Source organism: Aspergillus welwitschiae, assembly GCF_003344945.1.
Source record: "Aspergillus welwitschiae strain CBS 139.54b unplaced genomic scaffold BDQ94scaffold_51, whole genome shotgun sequence".
Lineage (NCBI taxonomy): Eukaryota > Fungi > Ascomycota > Eurotiomycetes > Eurotiales > Aspergillaceae > Aspergillus > Aspergillus welwitschiae.
This window is the reverse complement of record NW_020798745.1, coordinates 146466-165799: the sequence shown is the minus strand read 5'-3', so window position 1 is coordinate 165799 and position 19334 is coordinate 146466. Positions and strand designations below refer to the sequence as shown.

General features: G+C 49.3%; 6 protein-coding genes across 6 annotated transcripts; 4 read left to right on the top strand and 2 right to left on the bottom strand.

Annotated features, from left to right (window-relative positions):
• Nucleotides 1-948: 948 nt before the first annotated feature.
• On the top strand, nucleotides 949-2789 carry BDQ94DRAFT_184201 (ankyrin repeat domain-containing protein; the record flags this gene model as incomplete). The annotated part of the gene is made up of 5 exons (XM_026774586.1): nucleotides 949-1650; nucleotides 1711-1945; nucleotides 1994-2569; nucleotides 2623-2681; nucleotides 2742-2789. The coding sequence occupies 5 exons, from the start codon at nucleotides 949-951 to the stop codon at nucleotides 2787-2789; spliced, it is 1620 nt and encodes a 539-aa protein (XP_026620946.1).
• A 1002-nt stretch (nucleotides 2790-3791) lies between these two features.
• Nucleotides 3792-5830, top strand: BDQ94DRAFT_184199 (flavin-containing monooxygenase). The gene has a single exon (XM_026774585.1). It carries the CDS (start codon nucleotides 3884-3886, stop codon nucleotides 5765-5767), a length of 1884 nt encoding a protein of 627 aa, XP_026620945.1. The 5' UTR covers nucleotides 3792-3883; the 3' UTR covers nucleotides 5768-5830.
• Nucleotides 5831-6792: 962 nt separating this feature from the next.
• On the bottom strand, nucleotides 6793-8872 carry BDQ94DRAFT_175233 (DUF866 domain protein; the record flags this gene model as incomplete). Its single annotated transcript, XM_026772476.1, has 8 exons — nucleotides 6793-6859; nucleotides 7001-7156; nucleotides 7253-7290; nucleotides 7979-8107; nucleotides 8224-8346; nucleotides 8438-8503; nucleotides 8568-8682; nucleotides 8838-8872. The coding sequence occupies 8 exons, from the start codon at nucleotides 8870-8872 to the stop codon at nucleotides 6793-6795; spliced, it is 729 nt and encodes a 242-aa protein (XP_026620944.1).
• Nucleotides 8873-10562: 1690 nt separating this feature from the next.
• On the top strand, nucleotides 10563-12816 carry BDQ94DRAFT_184189 (uncharacterized protein; the record flags this gene model as incomplete). Its single annotated transcript, XM_026774584.1, has 5 exons — nucleotides 10563-10621; nucleotides 10681-11254; nucleotides 11310-11914; nucleotides 12119-12179; nucleotides 12252-12816. 5 exons carry the CDS (start codon nucleotides 10563-10565, stop codon nucleotides 12534-12536), a joined length of 1584 nt encoding a protein of 527 aa, XP_026620943.1. The 3' UTR covers nucleotides 12537-12816.
• Nucleotides 12817-13171: 355 nt separating this feature from the next.
• Nucleotides 13172-16883, top strand: BDQ94DRAFT_108511 (DDHD family phospholipase). The gene is made up of 4 exons (XM_026763520.1): nucleotides 13172-14508; nucleotides 14569-15889; nucleotides 15947-16084; nucleotides 16141-16883. The coding sequence occupies exons 1-4, from the start codon at nucleotides 13489-13491 to the stop codon at nucleotides 16614-16616; spliced, it is 2955 nt and encodes a 984-aa protein (XP_026620942.1). The 5' UTR covers nucleotides 13172-13488; the 3' UTR covers nucleotides 16617-16883.
• A 96-nt stretch (nucleotides 16884-16979) lies between these two features.
• Nucleotides 16980-19289, bottom strand: BDQ94DRAFT_175230 (bifunctional molybdopterin adenylyltransferase MobB/molybdopterin molybdotransferase MoeA family protein; the record flags this gene model as incomplete). The annotated part of the gene is made up of 4 exons (XM_026772475.1): nucleotides 16980-18772; nucleotides 18827-18864; nucleotides 18926-18966; nucleotides 19020-19289. 4 exons carry the CDS (start codon nucleotides 19287-19289, stop codon nucleotides 16980-16982), a joined length of 2142 nt encoding a protein of 713 aa, XP_026620941.1.
• Between the last annotated feature and the right edge of the window lie 45 nt (nucleotides 19290-19334).

Below are 19334 nucleotides of genomic sequence, written 5' to 3'. Positions count from 1 at the left end.
TCGTTTACGGGTACAGGAGTCTAGTCTTGCTAATCAGTACTAGAATGCAAGTCCAAAGGAAGAAGTGACGGCTAGTGACATCTGCTCAGGTAGCAGCGCTGCATCACATTGCAGCAACACATTGCATCCATCTTATCAGTAGCCACTCATGTCGGGCATCGTCAAGATCGGTTGCCACTAGGCTCACAAGGCAACTAGATACCAAAATAGTTATCTGCCTCGGCAGTATTCGTCATTACAACATCTAACGTCCTTCCGATGAGCCGCAATTGCTTACTCCCTCTGTTTGCCTCAGCCTCATGGATCAGGTATCCAGCTCAGCTGCTTTGGTGTCGCCGATGTTATTACCTGAGTGGGCCTTTGGGCTTCGAGTGGGCCTAAAAGATTGAATTTTGTCCAAGAAAAATACAAAAGTTATCGTGAACGCCGCTGTCTAGCCTGCCGCGGTGACGTATTCGAGCATGGATGTGTGCTCTCTGACAGACTTTCTGCCCTGCCCAAATGGAGTAACTGCAAGCTAGTATCGGATGGCAGCATGCATGCAGGTCATATACAGGAGGGCGGTCATTTCGCTTCAACATTTTGGCACGGGTAAATACAGATGCTTTTCTGCCTCTTGACTCCAATTTCAAGTAGATGATCTTTCTGATGTGGCTGTGCGAGGCAGTGACCGGCCAAGGCGTAGACAGAGCAAGGCTGAAGAATCTGAAACAAGAAGCTGATTGTCGATTGCAGATGATTGTCTGGTGACTCACAGCATGGCATTCGTGAAGATGCCCGATGAGAAAGCATCGCATACAGAGGTAATGTTGACCTGATGCAGCACTGTTCCAGTTACCAGAGTTTGTTCGAGCCCAACCCATTTCATAATGAGTAGCATAGCCAGCAGCGTCTATTTCAACGAACAACTCAACCTACAATATCCAACCCCACGAACCTCTCTTCACCATGACAAGCATCTACGAACTTGCCAAAGCCGGCAAGTTGGAGGAGCTCAAGAACCAGCTGCAAGAAGGGAACAACGATCCCAACGATCCCAACTATCCCAACGACTACAACGACGCCGACAAGAAGACCGCTTTGGGTGTCGCCGTGTTCAACGGTGACATCCCAACAGCTCAACTGCTCTTGAACCACGGCGCCGATCCAGATGGGCTTGAGCAAGGTCGGCCTCCTCTATGGATAGCCTGCAACCACAGAAACGACAAAGCCAATAGCTACGAGCGCCTGATTCAGATTCTTCTCAGCAAGAACGCGAACCCAAGGATTTCCTCGAAAGTCGCATCCGACAAAGGGTCCACTCCATTAGTTCAGGCTGTAAAGACTCACAAGTCTCCTCGAGTCATCAGCGCTCTTGTGGACAATGGAGCAGACCCGACGGAGAAAGTCAATGACAAGTCCGCTGAGGACCTGGCGCAAGGCCGACCGCACATTTTGAACGCTATGAGGCCGTATTGGACCAGGTTTCAGACCCGCGCAATTGAAGTGGCCAAAGTCATTAGTTTCGTTATGGCGGTTATGTTCTGGACAAACAGGAATCTCATGGCAGTTGCTACTGCTGGAGCAGTGACGGGGGCTACCATGGTATGCAAAGATGCCATTTTCAGCCGATTTAGGTTGTCTGGTAAAGTCGAAGAGAGATACAAGAAGGTAAGGCAAACTCTCCTGGCCTATGTGGATATGCTGCTGATACTTCTCAAATAATGATAGTACTTCAATGAGACGGCCACTTTCCAGGACGATAGAGAGAAAGAGAGAGATGAGTTCAAGAAAAAGCTGGGTGATATCGTGAAGAAACATAACCTGGAAAAGTTCTTTCCCAGAGATAGTCCGTTCATCGAGACTGTTGTAGAGAAAGCTGTGGACCTGGACCGTGCCCCAGGCAATCTTGTAAATGTCAAGGATCTTGCCCATCTAGCTTTCTATCAGCCTGTGCTCTACTGCGGTAAGTTTATTTCACACCCTTCCCGTTTATTATACTCACAACTAGCAGACGACAGCGGCTCCATGAAACGAGAGAATCGAAGTAAACACCTTGATGGGCTTTCCCAGCGAATCACCAGCATCACCACTCGTGTCGTACCAGACGATGAGGGTATCGAATTGCGGTTCATCAATCAGGCTACAACGGCAGCGATGTCAAAACCGACATCGGAAGAGGTATCTCAGATTATCCAGCAGACTCCTTTCCTCGGGTGGACAGAGATTGGTCTCAACCTCAGGAAGAAGGTTCTCGAGGATATTGTGTATAAGCCTCTGAGAGAGAACAACTTGAAACGCCCCGTACTAGTCTCCATCATCACAGACGGTCACCCTCAAGGGAATAGAAAGTCACGCGAAAGGCGCTCTACTTTGAAGGAGGCTATTCTAGAGTGTGGCAAAGTGCTGGAAAAGTATGGGTATAAACGAGACGGTGAGTTACTCTCACACATCATTTTGTATCCATTATTGACCAAGATAGTTGTTCGATTCCAAATTAGCCAGATTGGCAACGACCGGGAGGCAGAAGGCTTCTTGAACGATCTGAGAGATGATTCGGAGCTCGATGATGTTCTATACATAACAAGCGGTAGGTCAATGCCAAGAAATTATGAGCAGCCTAATACTTACTTCATGTTGCAGAGAGGCTGGATGCACAGTTCCAAGAATACCGAGAGCATGAGGACAAACTTGAACAATGGGTATGTACATGATCCAGCCCAAACGGTTATAGATGACAAGACTCTAACCTAGCTCTGTAGCTCCTGGAATTGCTCCTGGCCCCGCTCCTATATGCTCAGGCAGATTAGAATGGAATCGATGACTTTCTTGCTGAAAGTGACTTCAGTTATCGGATATGCGCTTCTTTCCTCACATCATAGGTGGCCTCAACTACGCCTCGATTGAGTCGGTAGAAAGGGCACACATAAGATCTACGGAAGTGCAGGTGAGAGGCAGGAAGTGGCTTGAGGACGAAATGACTGGCAGGCAACTGGCTGGTCCGTTGAATTGCTCATCTACATTTGTATCTGGCTCGATCGTGTGATTTTCTACAACTTCGACTCTCCTTATGTACACGTGGCTGTACGCTGTTTGGTGCAATTTATATAGCTGCGATTTAATTGAGTGTTTCGATTGACGGTATACAATGTCATATTCTACCGACAGTGTCTTGATCCTTAATGATGAAAGGGCCTTTATCATGTGTTGTCTATGTCATAAATGCCCATGGTTCGGTTGCAAATTGCCATAGACTATATTCTCGGCACATTATGGTAATAAGCTAAATCGGATTCCAACACCCTACTGAAGCGCGTACCTCTCCCTTCGGTCTCTGTGCGGAAGGAATTGGTGGGTTGTCTCAGTTGGCGGTTTCAAGAAGCTTCCTTTCAACTATATGGCATGATAAAAGCGAAATGATAGAAAGTAGGCCTGCTTGGATTGGCTAAGGCTTCGATACCGGGTAATATATATGGAGTATGGGCAGAGACAGATCGCCAGACACGATGTACGCACAATATGATATTTGGCAACATGTGGCGAGCTGAAATGGTTGCAAGAAAGCGCCAACCGATCTGCTTATGGTTTAGCGCTCACCATCTGTTCACAATCTGCACTTCGGACAACCACTCAGAGAGGGTTTGTCGTTGGATCGACAGCCATTTAGTCACCGCATGCAGTAGCGAACGAACTAAGATAAGGCCCCAAGGCGTCAGCTGCTGTAGACGGCTCTGCGCCGTGTCCAATAATAACTGGCTAACAATTGTCACACAATGCAACCTCTCAATCAAGTGACCTGATCAAATAGTGTGATTATAAGTAAGGGCAATGGTCCCTTCGGGACTTTTTGTGGGTGCAGTGCCCCATAGTCCAAGAGCGGATTGACCTTCTCTCCTCACCCATCATGAAAAGAGTGGCCATCGTTGGAGCTGGGCCCTGTGGCTTAGTAGCATTGAAAGAGATGCTGCAAGCAGGTCTCGACGCAACCATATATGAAAGTTCCAATCAGCTGGGTGGTCTGTTCGCCACAGCAATGGCTTATCCGAACCTCCACCTCACGATCTCCAACTGGGCGATGGCTTTCTCGGACTTTCCGGATCCATCTCGCATGCGATATTCCACGGCCGGGGATTATTTGCTATATCTGCAAGATTATGCTCGCCATTTCGATCTCGAACGTCATATCAGGTATCGCTCGGAAGTTTGTAAGGCCACTCGCGGAGACGATAAACAATGGAATCTGTCGATCAAGCAGACAAGAGGCGATGAGAACGATGAATCCATCATTGAATTGCAGGCAGATGCCCTTATTGTTGCAACAGGTGGTAGCCAAGTTCCCAATGATGTACCTTCACAGCTGGCGGGATTCGAGGGCAAGATTATCCATTCCAACGCGTACGACGAATATTTCATGCGGGAAGTCGCGGAAAAGAAGCTTAGGGTCCTGATCGTAGGAGGCGGCGAAAGCGGTGCCGATATCTCAGCAGACCTGTGTGAATTATCACCTAATCTGACAGTGTGGTTGCGACGTCCACCCTGTGTGGGGATTCGCTACCTTAACAGGCTTGATGAGATGCAACAAATGAGAGCCAACCAAACCGTGGACTTCCCGGTCAGCATCTTCCTTGAAGCCATCACTACAAATCGCCTGGGTGCAGCACAAAACGTTTATCTTTATAGCTTGTTCCGTCGTGCCGTCTTCTATAATGGCCTAATCATGTCCACAAGAGAGCGCTGGTTTTTGGAAAGGTTGGCAACGGCGTTCCTCCGCAGTGATCAATCCACAGTTATCACAAAAAGTTCGCGAATGTGTCAGGCATTAGACAAAGAGAAGTTAGAGGCCTTAATAACCCCGTTTGTCTCTGTTAGTGGGCGGACCTGTGAATTTAGCCTACCAGATGGGACAAGGCAACGGCGCGAGTTTGATGCCATCTTGCTTTGTCATGGCTTCCGATTGGAGTTTCCTTGGCTTCAGCTCCCTGACGGTATTCCCTTCTCGCCTAACCCACGATCATGGTTCCTACATTGCTTCCCCGAGGGGCTGGGCGACTGTCTTTTCTTTTTGGGCTACGCACGGCCTGGCCAGGGAGGCATTCCTCCTGCTGCCGAGATGCTGAGCCGATATATCGCACTGTTGCTGCGTGACGAACGACAGCTTCCGACGGATTATGCAGAACAAGCACAGAAGGATGAGGCAGCCGAGCGCGAGTATTACTATATCAGTCCTGAAGTTAAGTCGTTGGTTGATTATAATGCTTTTATGGAAAGTGTGGCACGAAGGATAGGGTGTGAGACCCGAATGCCGCTTTCCTGCGTGATCTTTTTCAATCTTCATATCCTAACAGTTGCTATTATGGCCCTTCGCTGGTTCTCGAAAACATTGATCCCATTCAGTATTTCGACTTTGCTGATGCTGTGGGTTGGAACAGCCATCGGGCTATGCATGCTTCATGATGGACTCATCCTCAAGTGGTGGCTGTATCCCCACTGGGGCGTATGGTACCGCTACCGTGGCCCAGGTGCCAATCCTGCCCTACTTACTGCGCTTCTGACTCGGCTGAGCCTGCGGAAATCGATTGCGATGAGCCCAATATACATTACCTACCTCGTATGGTTCGTCTTATCGACCTATATTCAGCGCCTGCTCTCGATATCCCTGTTTGTGCCCAGTGCGGTACTATCTGCATTGGGTGTGCGTTTCCCTGAGGGGTGGGGAGGCCTGCTACGCCCAAAGCTTTTCGTTTTGCATGGCTGCGAATGGCGTTTCTCTGACCTCTTCCTTCCATAACTTGCAACTATTCCTATGCCAATATCAGCTGATGTCAACAACGGACCCAATCACACTTTACATACCTTGGCGTTATTAGCAAGATTATCTGATGGGGAAACTCGGCTATTGGATCTGCTTGCTTTTGGGAAAGGCTTCATGATTTGATCTTTGGGTGTTTGCTCCAAACTGTTCAGTATCCGTGGTAAATCCAACTATATGTTATTTGGGTGCTGCCTCGCATAAGACAGTATATTGTTGTATCTTAAGTTAGACTTGTATACTGCGGCTGTCTTCTAGCTAAAACGTTACTCTGTGCTCGAAGGTGTGTAGTATTAATGCCATACTTGGGTCTAGAGGCTACTGGCGGCCACTATTTGGAAATACTGAAGTCATAGTAATCATTGAGTGGCTAAGCAGGCCTGCTTGAGAAGACTGACTTCGTACCAGATAAAGAGTATATGCTTAGAGACGCGTCTGTGGTGGTGTTGTACTGGATGGGATGTTGATGTGAATGACATGATCGAGTGGGGTAAAGCAGAGGCTCTCTGGCGGCAGTCCAAGGCAAACAACAACACTGGCCTCAGGCCACGTAGTACACGCAATGCACTACACGGAGATACTTCCGACTCGTTGGCCTTTCGTAATTATCACATTCGTCTATGTGGCTAAGTACTTGACAGGAGCTTTCAACGGCACATTGAATGTCACAGGCTGTGGATGACACCACATATCTGTGATCCAGTGCCAGATAATAGGAGACCAGAATCAGAGACCTTATTCTCTTATGTCCTTGACCGTTAGATTTTCCAGCAAGCTCCGCACAATTCAGACTGCATTTCCCCGAATCAATCCTCGAAAGCCATCATGTAAAAACGCCTGGTCCAGAAATAAAGAAAAGTAGAGGACGGAGCTTGCTAAAAACCCGTACATGAAAATCCGTCAATATGCCTCTTTCTGAGCACCTTTCCAATGTGCGCGTATCTTATCGGGAAGAGTTATTGGTATATGTGTCTTCATTTGCCTGGTATAGCGCCCGATTCCGTCTATCGTAGTCCCAGGTCCGTCATTTCCACGCTGTCCGCAGAGCCCATCCAGAGGATGTTGTTACACCTATCAGCGTATTGCGTTAGCAAATGTCCTTCCAATATGCGTCCAAGTGTATCTCCGAAGAGGGGTAACAGATGCGCAGATCCCAGCACTGGGATCAGGAAACCCCAGCCCCCGAGATAGCAGGCGACCGAATAAACGCACCTAATCAGGACCAGACCCAATGTTCCCGTGTTCTTTCCATCAATGAACTCTTCCGTATCACGGAGCAGCACGTTCATGTACGAATCGATGCTCTCAAGCTTGCCCTTGTATTCCGTTTGGCCCCACTTCAGACGGATGATGAGCTCGGTACCGACTCTGCGATTTGAATTAGAGGATGTTTTTCAATAGAATTGGAAGTCATAGGATGGGATTGCGGCGGGGCGATCAAGCGACAAGGGACCGGGTGCGTACCTAGCCTGGAGGAAAGGCCGGGGGTTGACAGGGTTGAACTAGATTCGCAGAGTCAGTTTACTCCTTTAGTAATACAAGTATACGCCTGAAGATGAAGCTTGAGTCAATGGAGTAGGGATAGAAGAGTACGAACACTCATGGTTGGTGGTCTGAAATCAATGCCAGCTGCTCAGCAGGAGTTTGCAAAATATGGATGCCGATGGGAACGGACGTGCCAAAGGAAACGGGTATTGGTAGGAATAGAAAATGACCGTCTCCACGTCCAGGTGAGATTGAGTTGGTCGCGTGCTGTAAAAGAGCTGGGCAGTCTATCGGAGATCGCAGAGCCAACTTGACGGAGCTGATGCCGTCCGCGAAAATGTGATGCCGCCAGACGCGGGTATCACCCAATCACAAGCTGCACAAAGACACCGCCTTGTGAGTACTGCAGTATCGCTCCGCATTTCATCAGCTTCAATGTGCACCCACCGCGCCAGTTACTCTCTTTCTCTCCCTGGAGTTGATATTTCGCTGTATATAGCAATCTCCAGGCCTGAAACCTTGCTCAAATTATGTGGTCTGAATAGGCATAGCTCTCCATCCCCATCATAGTTCTGTACAGCCGTACACAGCATCAAAGAAACCTTAGGCTCTATCGTCGCTTACACAGGCTAAACTACACTCCATTTCTCATTAAATGATAATACAAGAACCACTTGTGATTTCCGTCCCTTATGCCCTTCCGACCTGAAAGTTGATCTCCTTGATCGAAACCTCCTCTCCCGCCTTCTCATCGTAATCATACCACTCTTCCTCTGACAAATCAATGCCGGTGAAAGGAGTAGAAGACTCAGCTCCCTTCGCTTCCCACTCACCCTGATAAGTTGTTAGCTGCTGCTATCCCGTGGTAACCCAACAAAGAGCACTGTAAAGGACCACAAAAGACTCAAAAGAAGGAGAAAGAAAAAGGAAAGGACGATTTAACCACTTACATCAGCCTTAAACTCGGTAAATTCCAATCCTCTGCAGTCAATCTCAATCACCTTCTTCGCAGTGCGCTTCTCATCCGCCTCGTAGACGTTGGGGCCGGCAGTGATAGAGGCAGAGTGGGTTTTCTAGTACCAATCAATATTAATTTACACATCATCCCGATGTTTCAGTATTCTCAGTTGCGAGAATGAAGTTAGAAAGGGGAAGTCAACCCACCTGGCACAGCTTGCATTTCCAGACAAAGTTCGCCTCGCCCCTACTACCGGGGATTTCATGTTGTTCCTGGATACAGAGTAAGTTTCCCGTTCAGAGAATTTATAGGATGGGGGAGATGAAGCGGACTTACGAAGCGGTTGAAGCTGACCCAGTTGGGGTGGGTTTCACGACAAGAGGTGCATTGCACTTTGAAAGTGAAGTAGTAGGGCTCTTCCTCGGTGTCCTTGGGACGGAGGTCGGTGACGCTATTGGAGGTGAAGATATGTGAGTTGGAGTTGGTTTGAGATGAGGTGCGGGGAAGGATCTCTGCGGAGGGGAAACATCAAATGACCTTTGGGGGTTTTGACTGAAGGGATAGATAGGTGAAAGGGCCAGTTAGTAATATAGGAACAAGACATACCCGCTGAGTTCGGCAGACAGGAGGAGGGAAAGCATCTTGGCTGTGTTTGTTGCTTGAGCGCGAGGGTGTTGATATGGAGGAAGTTCTTCAGTGCGGGGCCGTGATGTCGGGTTTCGGAAGCACACATAAAGACTCTACCGCCCTCCCGCCTGCTGCCCTTTTCACTTCAGTGTCGCATTCGTGTGTTTGTTAATATTGTCAACGTTAACGTGAACCATGTTTATTCATTCTGGTTATTCTGAGCTATTCCGCGGGTCATGCAGCCAGAGACCAATCTTAGCAACACTATGTGATTTGTTTTCCCCATGTTATAAGCAATTATATCGAAATATCAGACCCATAGTATCGAGATCATGAGACTTAAATACCAACATATTGGCAGCCTTTACTCTCCACACTTATCAGACATATTGTAACTCCCACTAATACTAGCCATCAGATTTGGCTCTACATCAGAGTACGTAGCCATTTTTTGCACTGTATAATTAGTCGCCCCAAATCCCAACCATAGGATGCACTATATTCATAGGAGACTCCCTTACTGTAAGCGAAACGTATGTTGTGCACTCCACTTACACCAGTGAAATATTTCATAGGTACTAAACTTCGCTGAGATCTCTGAGTCACAGTCCTACTGAGAGTGCATCTAAAGCCTGACACACCAGCTTCCGGACTGTGCGCTTTCACAATTGCTTCACGTGGGGGAATGCACGTTAATAAGAATACCATGTATCGTGTGCCGCTCAGAGCCCTGACACGTTCCGAGACTTGAAATCCTGTGGAGGCATTCTAGAATGTGAGACAAGTAACGAGAGGGTTTCCAGAGGCAGTCGGGATCAAATTCAGCTTTTGACGTCGGCATGCCGACTGGTGACGATAGGTCGGTAACTACTATAAATCCATACCGGTAAGGGTTGCTGTGGTTACAGCAGTGATTGTGAATTCAAGAAATAGTTACAACGATTTTAGGTTACTGGATATCTAGTCATTCTATGGGTGGAACATCTCCTGAGTCTGGTGTGGTGTGTTATGGGTATGGCCTCGCATACGGGTTGGCCTCTAGAAGCGCGTAGTGGGTAAGGATCTTTGAATAGCGTCGTGTTCATCATACCAGCAACTTAGTTAGCTACAAGTGTCTCCTTATATGATTATTGCATGTGTGGTACTTTCTATAACTGTTTCTAGCACAGTGTACCTAGCTTAATCTCTCTGTTTGGTGTTCGGTGAATCTGGACCAATAACACTGGATGAATGCCCGTAGCAACAATAACATAATTCAATCAAGCCTATTGAGAAAGTCCTATTGTTCAATATCCTATTGTTCAATAGTTATAGAATAACCTATTTTGGCTTAGTCTAGGAACACATGTTAGGTCAATGTGCTCTATTGTTGAGAACAATAGCATTATTCACTAGATGATTTCCTCTCTGAGATCAATATTGCCCTGTATAAATGAAAACCCTCATTCTGTAGGCTTGATACTGGTATAATTTCATTCTTACGGCATTCAATGGGGCTAAAAGGCTCACAATAGAACAATAGGATTGGTAACAGTGCCCTGCCTACCTGACCGTCAGGACTATACCCTCCAACAATTTCGGATTATTGTCTATCCAAAAGCTCCAATCATCTTTGCATACCTCAGTTCCTTCGTTGTCTGTCAGACTTCGTCTATTCAAGCTTCATCATACTCGATCGGTTAACTAGAACGCCTGGACTTCACGATGGAGAGTAATAACGAAAGCAGCGAGACTTGGGAAGTTCCCATCATGCTCAGTCCGGAGTAAGATATCCTTCTGTTTCTTCCATTCAACAATGCTAACTGCAATGGAGGAACCTCAGCTTTGAGGAAATCGCTAGAATCAATCCCTTCTACGACAAGATCATGGATATGTGGAACAAATCAGCTCAGGCCGCAAGTGAAATGATCATCTCCTCAGGAGGCTCGTCGAGTCAGTCCTCTCCGTCATCTCCGTCGACACATTCCGGAAATGAACAGTCTTGTGTTCATCGAGAAGCATCTGCATCTCTGCTGAGAGAATGCCAGTGCTATGCCGAACGTCATGTACCCAAGCAGGCATGCACCTTGCTCCAGGTTGGTAGAGAGCATAAGCCTTCTTATCGGACTCACGACGGGGTTCTTACTGAACAAACTGCTGTCGTCGAACATTTTGATCGCTCCAGAAACGCATTTCTCAACTCGGTCCATCCTATCGAGCATTATAATCATAATCAGGTAGATACTTCTTGTGTGGAACCTGCCTTAATGCCAACCAAAACCACGCACAAGAAGCTTTTCGGTGAACATGGCTGGCTCGGCTGCACTGCCGACATGAACGATATTTCGAGCAACGCTCATAGATTCAAGGGTTTGAGAGGACTGGGCAGAAAGGTCATCAAACAAGTGGAAGAACTTGTAAGTGCTTTCATTTTTTCACTCCATAGCATATATATGCTAATGTTGGTTTCAGGCAGAAGATATGGCCAGGGCGCATCCAAACCCTATCATCCATGCTAGCCTTCGCCCAAGACTTGTCCCCGAATCAACCATTCCCATCTCACTAGATCCTCCGACCCAAGCAAAGCTGTACTCAGAAATGGAGGTCATGCTGTGCGTCAGCACAAACAAGTTCCTTCTCGGACAATACAATGAGGGCCGTCTGTCTGAAGAGTCCATTCGAAAGGTCACTAACTATTGGGGATCGAAAAACCGTCCTCAGGTTGTTGAGTTCCAGTTCGACCAGGCCACCCAGCGCCGGTTGGTCCTGGCGAATATCCGGACACTTCGTTTCAGTGGCGAATGCTCAACCAACGCAGTTCTCCTGAAGTCGAACTTGAATAATTGGAAGGCACTTAGCAAGGAGATGGGTGTCCGCACCTTCTGTTTCCCTGATAGCGCTGTCCGCAAGCACATGCATGACATCCATAAACTGTTGGACATGCTGGACGCGCCTCTTACCACATATCTCACATTTGAAGAGCTTCAGATGAGCATACTGTCTTTGATGAAGTCCCATCTGGAAAAGCTCTGCCAAGTTGATGGTAGTCATGAGAAGCTGCGTCACCCAGGTCGAAAGTACGATGGGCATCATTTGATGGCGCATTGAGCAATTCGATGTACCTCATTCTTTCATTTTCTTTATTTCGGTTTTCTTTCCTTCCTGCTATCTGTTTCATATTCCAGCTCGGCACAACAAGCAATAGTACATGCTAGGAGCGGTGACGAGTAATTAGCGGCTTAGCACGCGTTTATCAAGAGCTGTATCTATTATCTAGATAGAAATCCATTCCAGGACATAATACATGCAAAGAGACTGATCTCAGACTCTCATAGAGGATTAGTGAGCGTAGCGAGGTACTTGACTCCACAATCGGGATTCTGACAGATTGACTTGGCGGGCGCTTTCCTGCAGACACAACTCACCGTGCAGCCCGTGGACCAATCGCCACGTATGCATCACCACATCGCCCCGAAGCCTTTAAAGTACAGAAATGAGGCACGAGGAGACCTGAGACCAGCTAAACCGCCTAAAACCCCTCCCGGGCAATATATCACCAATCATTTGAACCCACTTACGAGTGCCCTGACTCTATTTGATACAACAGTCGATCACACCTCACCTTGCCAGATCATCCGGGTAATGGCTCATAAACTTCCGAGAAGGTCCGTAAAAGTTCTTGAGAATGTTCAACTATAACAAGAAACGGGTATTATTAAGTAGTCCTCTTGGAGCGATCGATAACAACTCGCACAGCTCAACTATCGTGTCTGGCTGTAAAAATAAAATGAGTTTCAAACCTCAGCTTGATATGTCAGGCGCAGTTTACTGGAATGTAGAGGTTTGTTGGCAGCACCTAATTAGCTACGTGTCGAGCGGTCTTCCTTGCATTGCTACCATGCTCCCAGTAGTCTCGAGAGCTTTCCGCCAACGCTAGGAGCGCTCCAGCACCCGTATGGCTTATTCTTGCGGTCTACTCCATAGTAGAGAGAGATAAGATAGTAGCTAAACAAGATCCACACGGACAGTTAGCCGCAATAACTCCGTGATTTTTTGGCTCCGCTTGGTGCGACATCCTCACCGGTTTTACTTGAGCAAATCGAGCGACCTGCAGATCAAGAAAGAATTTCCATAGAAACGAAGAGGGATAATCCTTCGTGGCTGGTGCTGTCTGAGTAATGGTTGAAATACTAGTAGACTAAGCAGTAGTGGAAGAGTGGTTTGGCTGCCAATCGAGATCCGCGATCGACTGGCGGCTTTCACGTGGGCCGACGTCATGGGGTCCTTTGCGGATTCACGAGGAATCACTTTTCTCCTGCAGCCAACTTTTCTGTCCCAAATCCATCTCCAGCTGGCTGGCTGGCTACTGGAGCATCGCATGTCTTTTCGGTGCATCTCCCTCGATTATGAATCATATTCTCGAAGCTGGTATCGGGCTTTTTCGAAGCTCTCGCTGATACCTGGCCTCCCTTGCTGACCTACAATCCAGCGCGCGCTGGACGTCCCCAACACAGAACAGCGTTTCTGCCTACATTTTCACCGGGCTCGGACTCACTGCCATGCCGGTTAGCCCTTGATCACTTTACACTGGCTTTGTTTATTTACACAGCTCTCTTTTGTGGTAGTCCTGTGCCTGCTACGTGCCGTCACGATGACGACCGGCCCTATCCATACCTACGGCCCATCTTGTTTACTCGCGGAAGACGATCCCGATCTCTCTGCCTGGCTTTCTTCGGATAAACCACCTAGCGTTCGACCGCAGTTCTTTTACACGTCCACCCTCGCGATCGACGATCCTTTGGCTGCCCTTCCTCCTCCAACTGGCGGTCAAGGTTCTGGAAATGAGTGGGCTCCGCTCCAACCATTCTCAGTGAGGGATAATGCCGCCCTGGAAGATTCTTGGAGACAATTGCAGCAGACCATAAGACAGGAACTCGATGGGAAATACAAATCTCATAGTGCTACTTCGTCAACTAGAAATTTGGGAATCGATGTACCAGGCCGGGGATATGCTGGGGATACTGGGAAATTGAAGCAAAAGGGACTACATGACAGAAACTTGGCTAGTGGCCAGAAGAGTGCTGCCGATGCTCCTTCGCGCTCCTTGGATGACCGATTACCACCCAGCTCTCAAATACGGTCCAGGATCGAAGCTGGTAAAGCAGGCGCAAACAACAAAGGGTCTCGAGAAAGGTCACGCACACTCGGCAGTAGCTTAGATGGTGGTCCTGCAGCCGGTGCCGTGTTACGGCGCAGACTAGAGCCACCTTTTAACGACAAATTCGGATCAGTAGAAACTAAGGCTAATGAGGTACTAACGAGTGATGATACAGGACCTGATGGCGCAGAGAGCACCAGTCCGCGAAGCTATCCTTCACGTGATGTGAGCATCAGTGGCTCCCCTTTCGCCAGAGCTCCAGTCTCCCCCAGACACAGCCCATTGGGTCGGTCAGTGGAGTCTATTTCGTCGAAAGACGAGAACCAAGATTCGTTAATCGATCCGCCCACTCAATCAGCACCGAAACCATCAGGGCTACGAACGACGATTCGACAGTCATCTGCTGATGAATTTCATGATGAAACTGGAGAAGCCAACCCGGTTGAAGAGCCGCGGCACAAAGTCCCCGTAGGTGCATCTCGGCTTCATCTGGTCGAGTTACCAAGTCTGAAGGTAAGTCCATTTTTTCTTCAATGCGGTTGGCCATGATAGCGAGAGGCTAAAATCGGACAGATGAAACCGATTTATTGGAGCCCCCTACATGATATCTCGAGCGTGTTTCGTGCGACATGGTTTTACAAGAATACCATGCTACCCGTGGAGACCGAACTTGCCAATAGATTGGAAGATGGCTACAATTACCTGAAACCGTGGACTGAAACATGGCAAGATGAACTCAACAGCTGCGTTGAAAATGGTGCCGACGCCGAATTGAAGATTGTACACAAGCTCTGGCCGAAAGAGAATACAACTAGACCACCTACAGCTGTGGCTGCGCCAGGTTCTGAGATCCGAAGCTCTACCGCTCGTCTGTCAAACGAAGACAAGCGCAAAATACCTGAGATTATGCCTTTAGATCTCAATCGAGCTGCGGGTAGTACATCCGCGCAGTCCGACACTGTCAAACCGTTTTTGAATTCTAGTGTTATCTACGCCGACGCGAGAAACGCACAAATTCTCCGGCCCAGCCTTCTTCCATCTGTGTCAAGGGGACGCAAGCCGCTCAGTGCGATCCGTAAAGGGAGACAAATTGGTATTCCTGTGATTCGTGGCTTCAGTAGACGACTGTGGGACCGACTACACCCAAGCAAACCCAGCCCAGTAGACGTGAGGAACTATCTGCGCAGTACTCAATCTCGAGCGATGTCGACGACATCCCTTGAGCCCATTTGCTATGCATGTGCGATAGAGGAATTGCGGCCTGCTCCCACAGACTTGGTGCTAGTCATACATGGTATTGGCCAGAAACTGTCGGAACGGATGGAGAGCTTTCATTTTACCCATGCCATCAATGCCTTTCGAAGGCAAATAAACGTGGAATTAAACAGCGAACCAGTCTGGCCACATGTGCGCCCAGGCCACGGGGGCATTATGGCCCTTCCTGTCAATTGGCGTTCTACCTTGTCCTTAGATGAAGCCAACCTGGAGTCTCCGGCTGGGGAAGACCCTGCTGCGAACCACTATTCGCTAGACGATATCACGCCACAGACGATACCGGCTGTCAGATCATTGATCAGCGATGTCATGCTGGATATCCCGTACTATCTGTCTCATCACAAGCCTAAGATGATCCGAGCGGTAGTCAAAGAAGCTAACCGCATCTTTCGCCTTTGGTGTGAGAACAATCCAGGGTTCCAGCAGAACGGGCGAGTGCATCTGCTTGCACATTCCCTGGGGAGCGCCATGGCCTTGGACATTCTCACTCATCAGCCAACCAAAATCCCTTCCTTTAACTTTTCTAAAACCGAAGTTCACGGAGACATTTTTGAATTTGATACGAAGAACCTCTTCATTTGCGGCAGTCCAGCCGGCTTCTTCCTCCTTCTCAACAAAGGTAAATATAGACTCTCGTCCACCTTCTATTTCATCACCGGATTAACCCAGCATACAGCGAACCTATTACCCCGTCGAGGACGAGACAAACCCGGCTGTGAAGGCGACGACCGGCTCCGAGGCGTGGCAGGTGAAGCAGACACATACGGCTGTTTAGCCGTCGACAACCTATACAACATCATGCACACCACTGATCGTAAGCATATATCATTCCGGACTCCAAACCACCTAATACTAACATACACAACCCAGCAATCGCCTACCACGTCAACGCCGCCGTCGATAGCGGCCTCGCCAGATCTCTCCGACCCGCCTCCATCCCTACCTCCGCCGCATCCTTCTGGCAATCCGTAGGCAGCGTATTCCGCTGGAGCAACCCCCCAGCTCTACTCCCCTCAAACACCACCGTCCCCACCCGTCCAGCAACCCTCAACAAGCTCCCTACCAACGTCGAGCTTGAAACGCACGACTTCACACATGAAGAAATTGCCGAAAAGCGCATGTTTCTCCTTAACGACAACGGCCAGATCGACTACTTCCTCTCTGGCGGCGGCGGGCCTCTGAACATCCAGTACCTGAATATGCTCAGCGCGCATAGCAGCTACTGGACCTTGACTGACTTTGTTCGCTTCGTTGTCATTGAAGTTGCTCGCAAGCAGGGCAGAGAATATACCCTGCCTGTGCTTCGGGCGGCGAAGAAGAAGGGGTGGAAGATCCATAAAGGCTGACGGGTTGGTCTGGCCCATGACACGATAGCGAAAGTTTGCGTCTAAGTCTATTTAAATCATCGTTGGTTAGCAAGTGCGACTGGTCCTGGGAATCTTGTGGTGCGGACATTGATTGATCTAATACTTGTTTTTATGGTGGTAGCGATACCCTTTGTTTTGGAGTCCACAGTGCGATGTGATACAACAGCTTCTGAACTTGTCTTCTGGTATAGAATATTGTATTCTTGCATGGTTTTGGCAGAATAACCAGAATTTATTTAACGGGGTAAGAAATTGATTTGCACATATAATAGTAAAGGTTGTAAACCAAGTGATATAGTTTTAATATCATACTAGCAAAAGCTCGTATCGAAGCCATCCCTCTTATTTCTCCGGCACCACAGCCCCCATCATCAATGCCTCAACCAACGTCCCTTTCTCAACCTTCCCAGTCCCCGGCTTCAACACCAACAGCGCATTAGCACTCGCCAGACTGCCCACTCTAGAGCTCCGCTGTCCCACTCCTTCCAATCCAGTACTCATAGCATAAAGTCGACCATCCGAACGCGACGCCGTAACAATCGCCCGATGATACTCAGTGCGTTTCTTATCAACGGGGAAGGAATGCGCCACCGCCACAGACACAAGGGGAAGGCCTAGTGGCGGGGAGATCCCAGCGGGTGTGATTTTCCGCTGTTCCATGCCCATGAGCTTGTGGAGAGAGGGCAGCACGAAGAGATTGAGGGTGACGAGAGCGGAGGCAGGATTACCAGGGAGGGAGAAGATGAGTTTCGTTTCGCGTTCTTGTTGTCCTGAGGATGACGATGGTGTTGAGGAGGGCTTGAATGGAATCGTGGCAAAGGTGGTAGGTTTGCCTGGTTTCATGGAGACGCGGCCAAAATGGATCGTTCCGCCAAGGGATCGCTCGATGGTGGGTTTGAGGAGGTCGAGTTCGCCCATGGAAACACCACCGGTCGTGATGATTACGTCGACGCTGGTTTGGGCTTTTCCGACGCCTCGGAGGGCGTCGCGGAGGCTTTGCTCGAGTGCTCCGACTGGAGTGTCGCGGGCGATGCCGAGATCGACGGTAGGGAAACCCCAAGAGGCAAGGCAGGAGAGGAGGGAAGGACGATTCGAGTCACGAATTTGGCCGCCTTGGAGCTTGCGAGGGTCATTGTGTTCGACCAGTTCGTCGCCAGTACTGAGGACTCCGATGCAGGGTTTCCTGTAGACTTTCACCGTCTGGGTTCCTGTCGCGGCGAGAAGGCCGATCTCGCCGCCTACCGAGGTGATGAGATCGCCTTTTCGGAGGATGCATGACCCCAGAGCTACATCGCTGCCTGGTTCGCGGACGTTCTCTTGGGGCTTGATGTCGCCGGTTAGGATCTCGACTGTAGCTTCTTCTTGGCCGTCTGGGGTCGATGAGGCGAGAACGGTGTCTTCGACCATTACTACGGCGTTGGCGTTCGGTGGAAGCGGTGCTCCGGTGGTGATTCGGGCGATGGTGCCGGGTTCGAGTGGGGATAGAACGCCTCCTTCATTGGCATGGGTTATGGATGCAACGGGGAATATTCCCTTGGTGCTGGGCCCGGCATTGGGCGACTCGGGCGCGATGACAGCGTAACCGTCAACGATACTGGCACGGTATGCGGGCACGGCTTCCTTGGCGTAGACATCTTCAGCAATGACGGATCCAACGAGAGCTGTTGTCACAGGAGCTTCAATGACTGACGGTTCGGGCGTGTGTTGGCTGATCAATTTGAGCGCTTCGTCAACAGAGAGCATCGGGTACGGGGACTCGCGGTATCGCCGGTTTGGACCGGCGTTTGGGTCATTTGACTGGGGTCGTTCTGACGGGGAAGTATGTGCGCGGGGAACGGCATGTCCATGACTATGATCATGGCCACCGTGATGGTGATGGTGGTGGTGGTGATGATGTTGGTCTGCCTTACTTCCAGAGGAAGACGGCGTAGAGGACACTCCTGCCTCGGCTTCCAGCTTCTTGACCCCGCCTGCGTGCAGAGCTCTGGAGTTTGCGCCGGCTGCCTGACTGCACGCATGCGGCAAGAGCTTGATGATAGCTTCAACGTTTTCCTTGGCACCTTTGGGAGATCCAGGTACGGTGACAATCAATGTCTTGTCTCGCACACCTGCAACAGGGCGAGACATCATTGCAACTGGGCAGGTTTGTTAGCAGTCAAGTACCACAATTTTATCGCTGACGGCCTTACAAGGGGTGACTTTGAGAGAAGCTGCAATCATGCCGTGTCTGGGCGCAGTAAGTTAGTACCGGTCACAAAGCCGACATAGAAGAGTTGAAGTAGACGCACACCAGGCCAGATGCATGGCGATGGATGAGAGGCGATACGGCCTGTCTAGCATTAGCAATGAAGCGCGAAGCTCAAGGACAAGTAGAAGACCAACCTCAGGCGTGATATCCTTTGTAGCAAACCCAGTACCACCGCTTACAATCACAAGGTTAACCCAGTTTGGTCCATCAGTCCAGTCACAGATGGAGCGTTGGATATCCAACACATTATCGGGGACGATCTTGATAACGGGCTGACCCCAGTTGTTCGACCCTTCGGCTGAGATGACGGTCGTAAGTGTGTCTCCCACTCTATCCGTAGAGGGATCTTGCGAAGCGGTATCCGAGACGATCAAAATCGCCGCTTTGAGGGTGTTGTCTGCCATTGTAGGGATGTGAGGGGTTGCTGGAGAGTCTCCTACCGGGAAGGG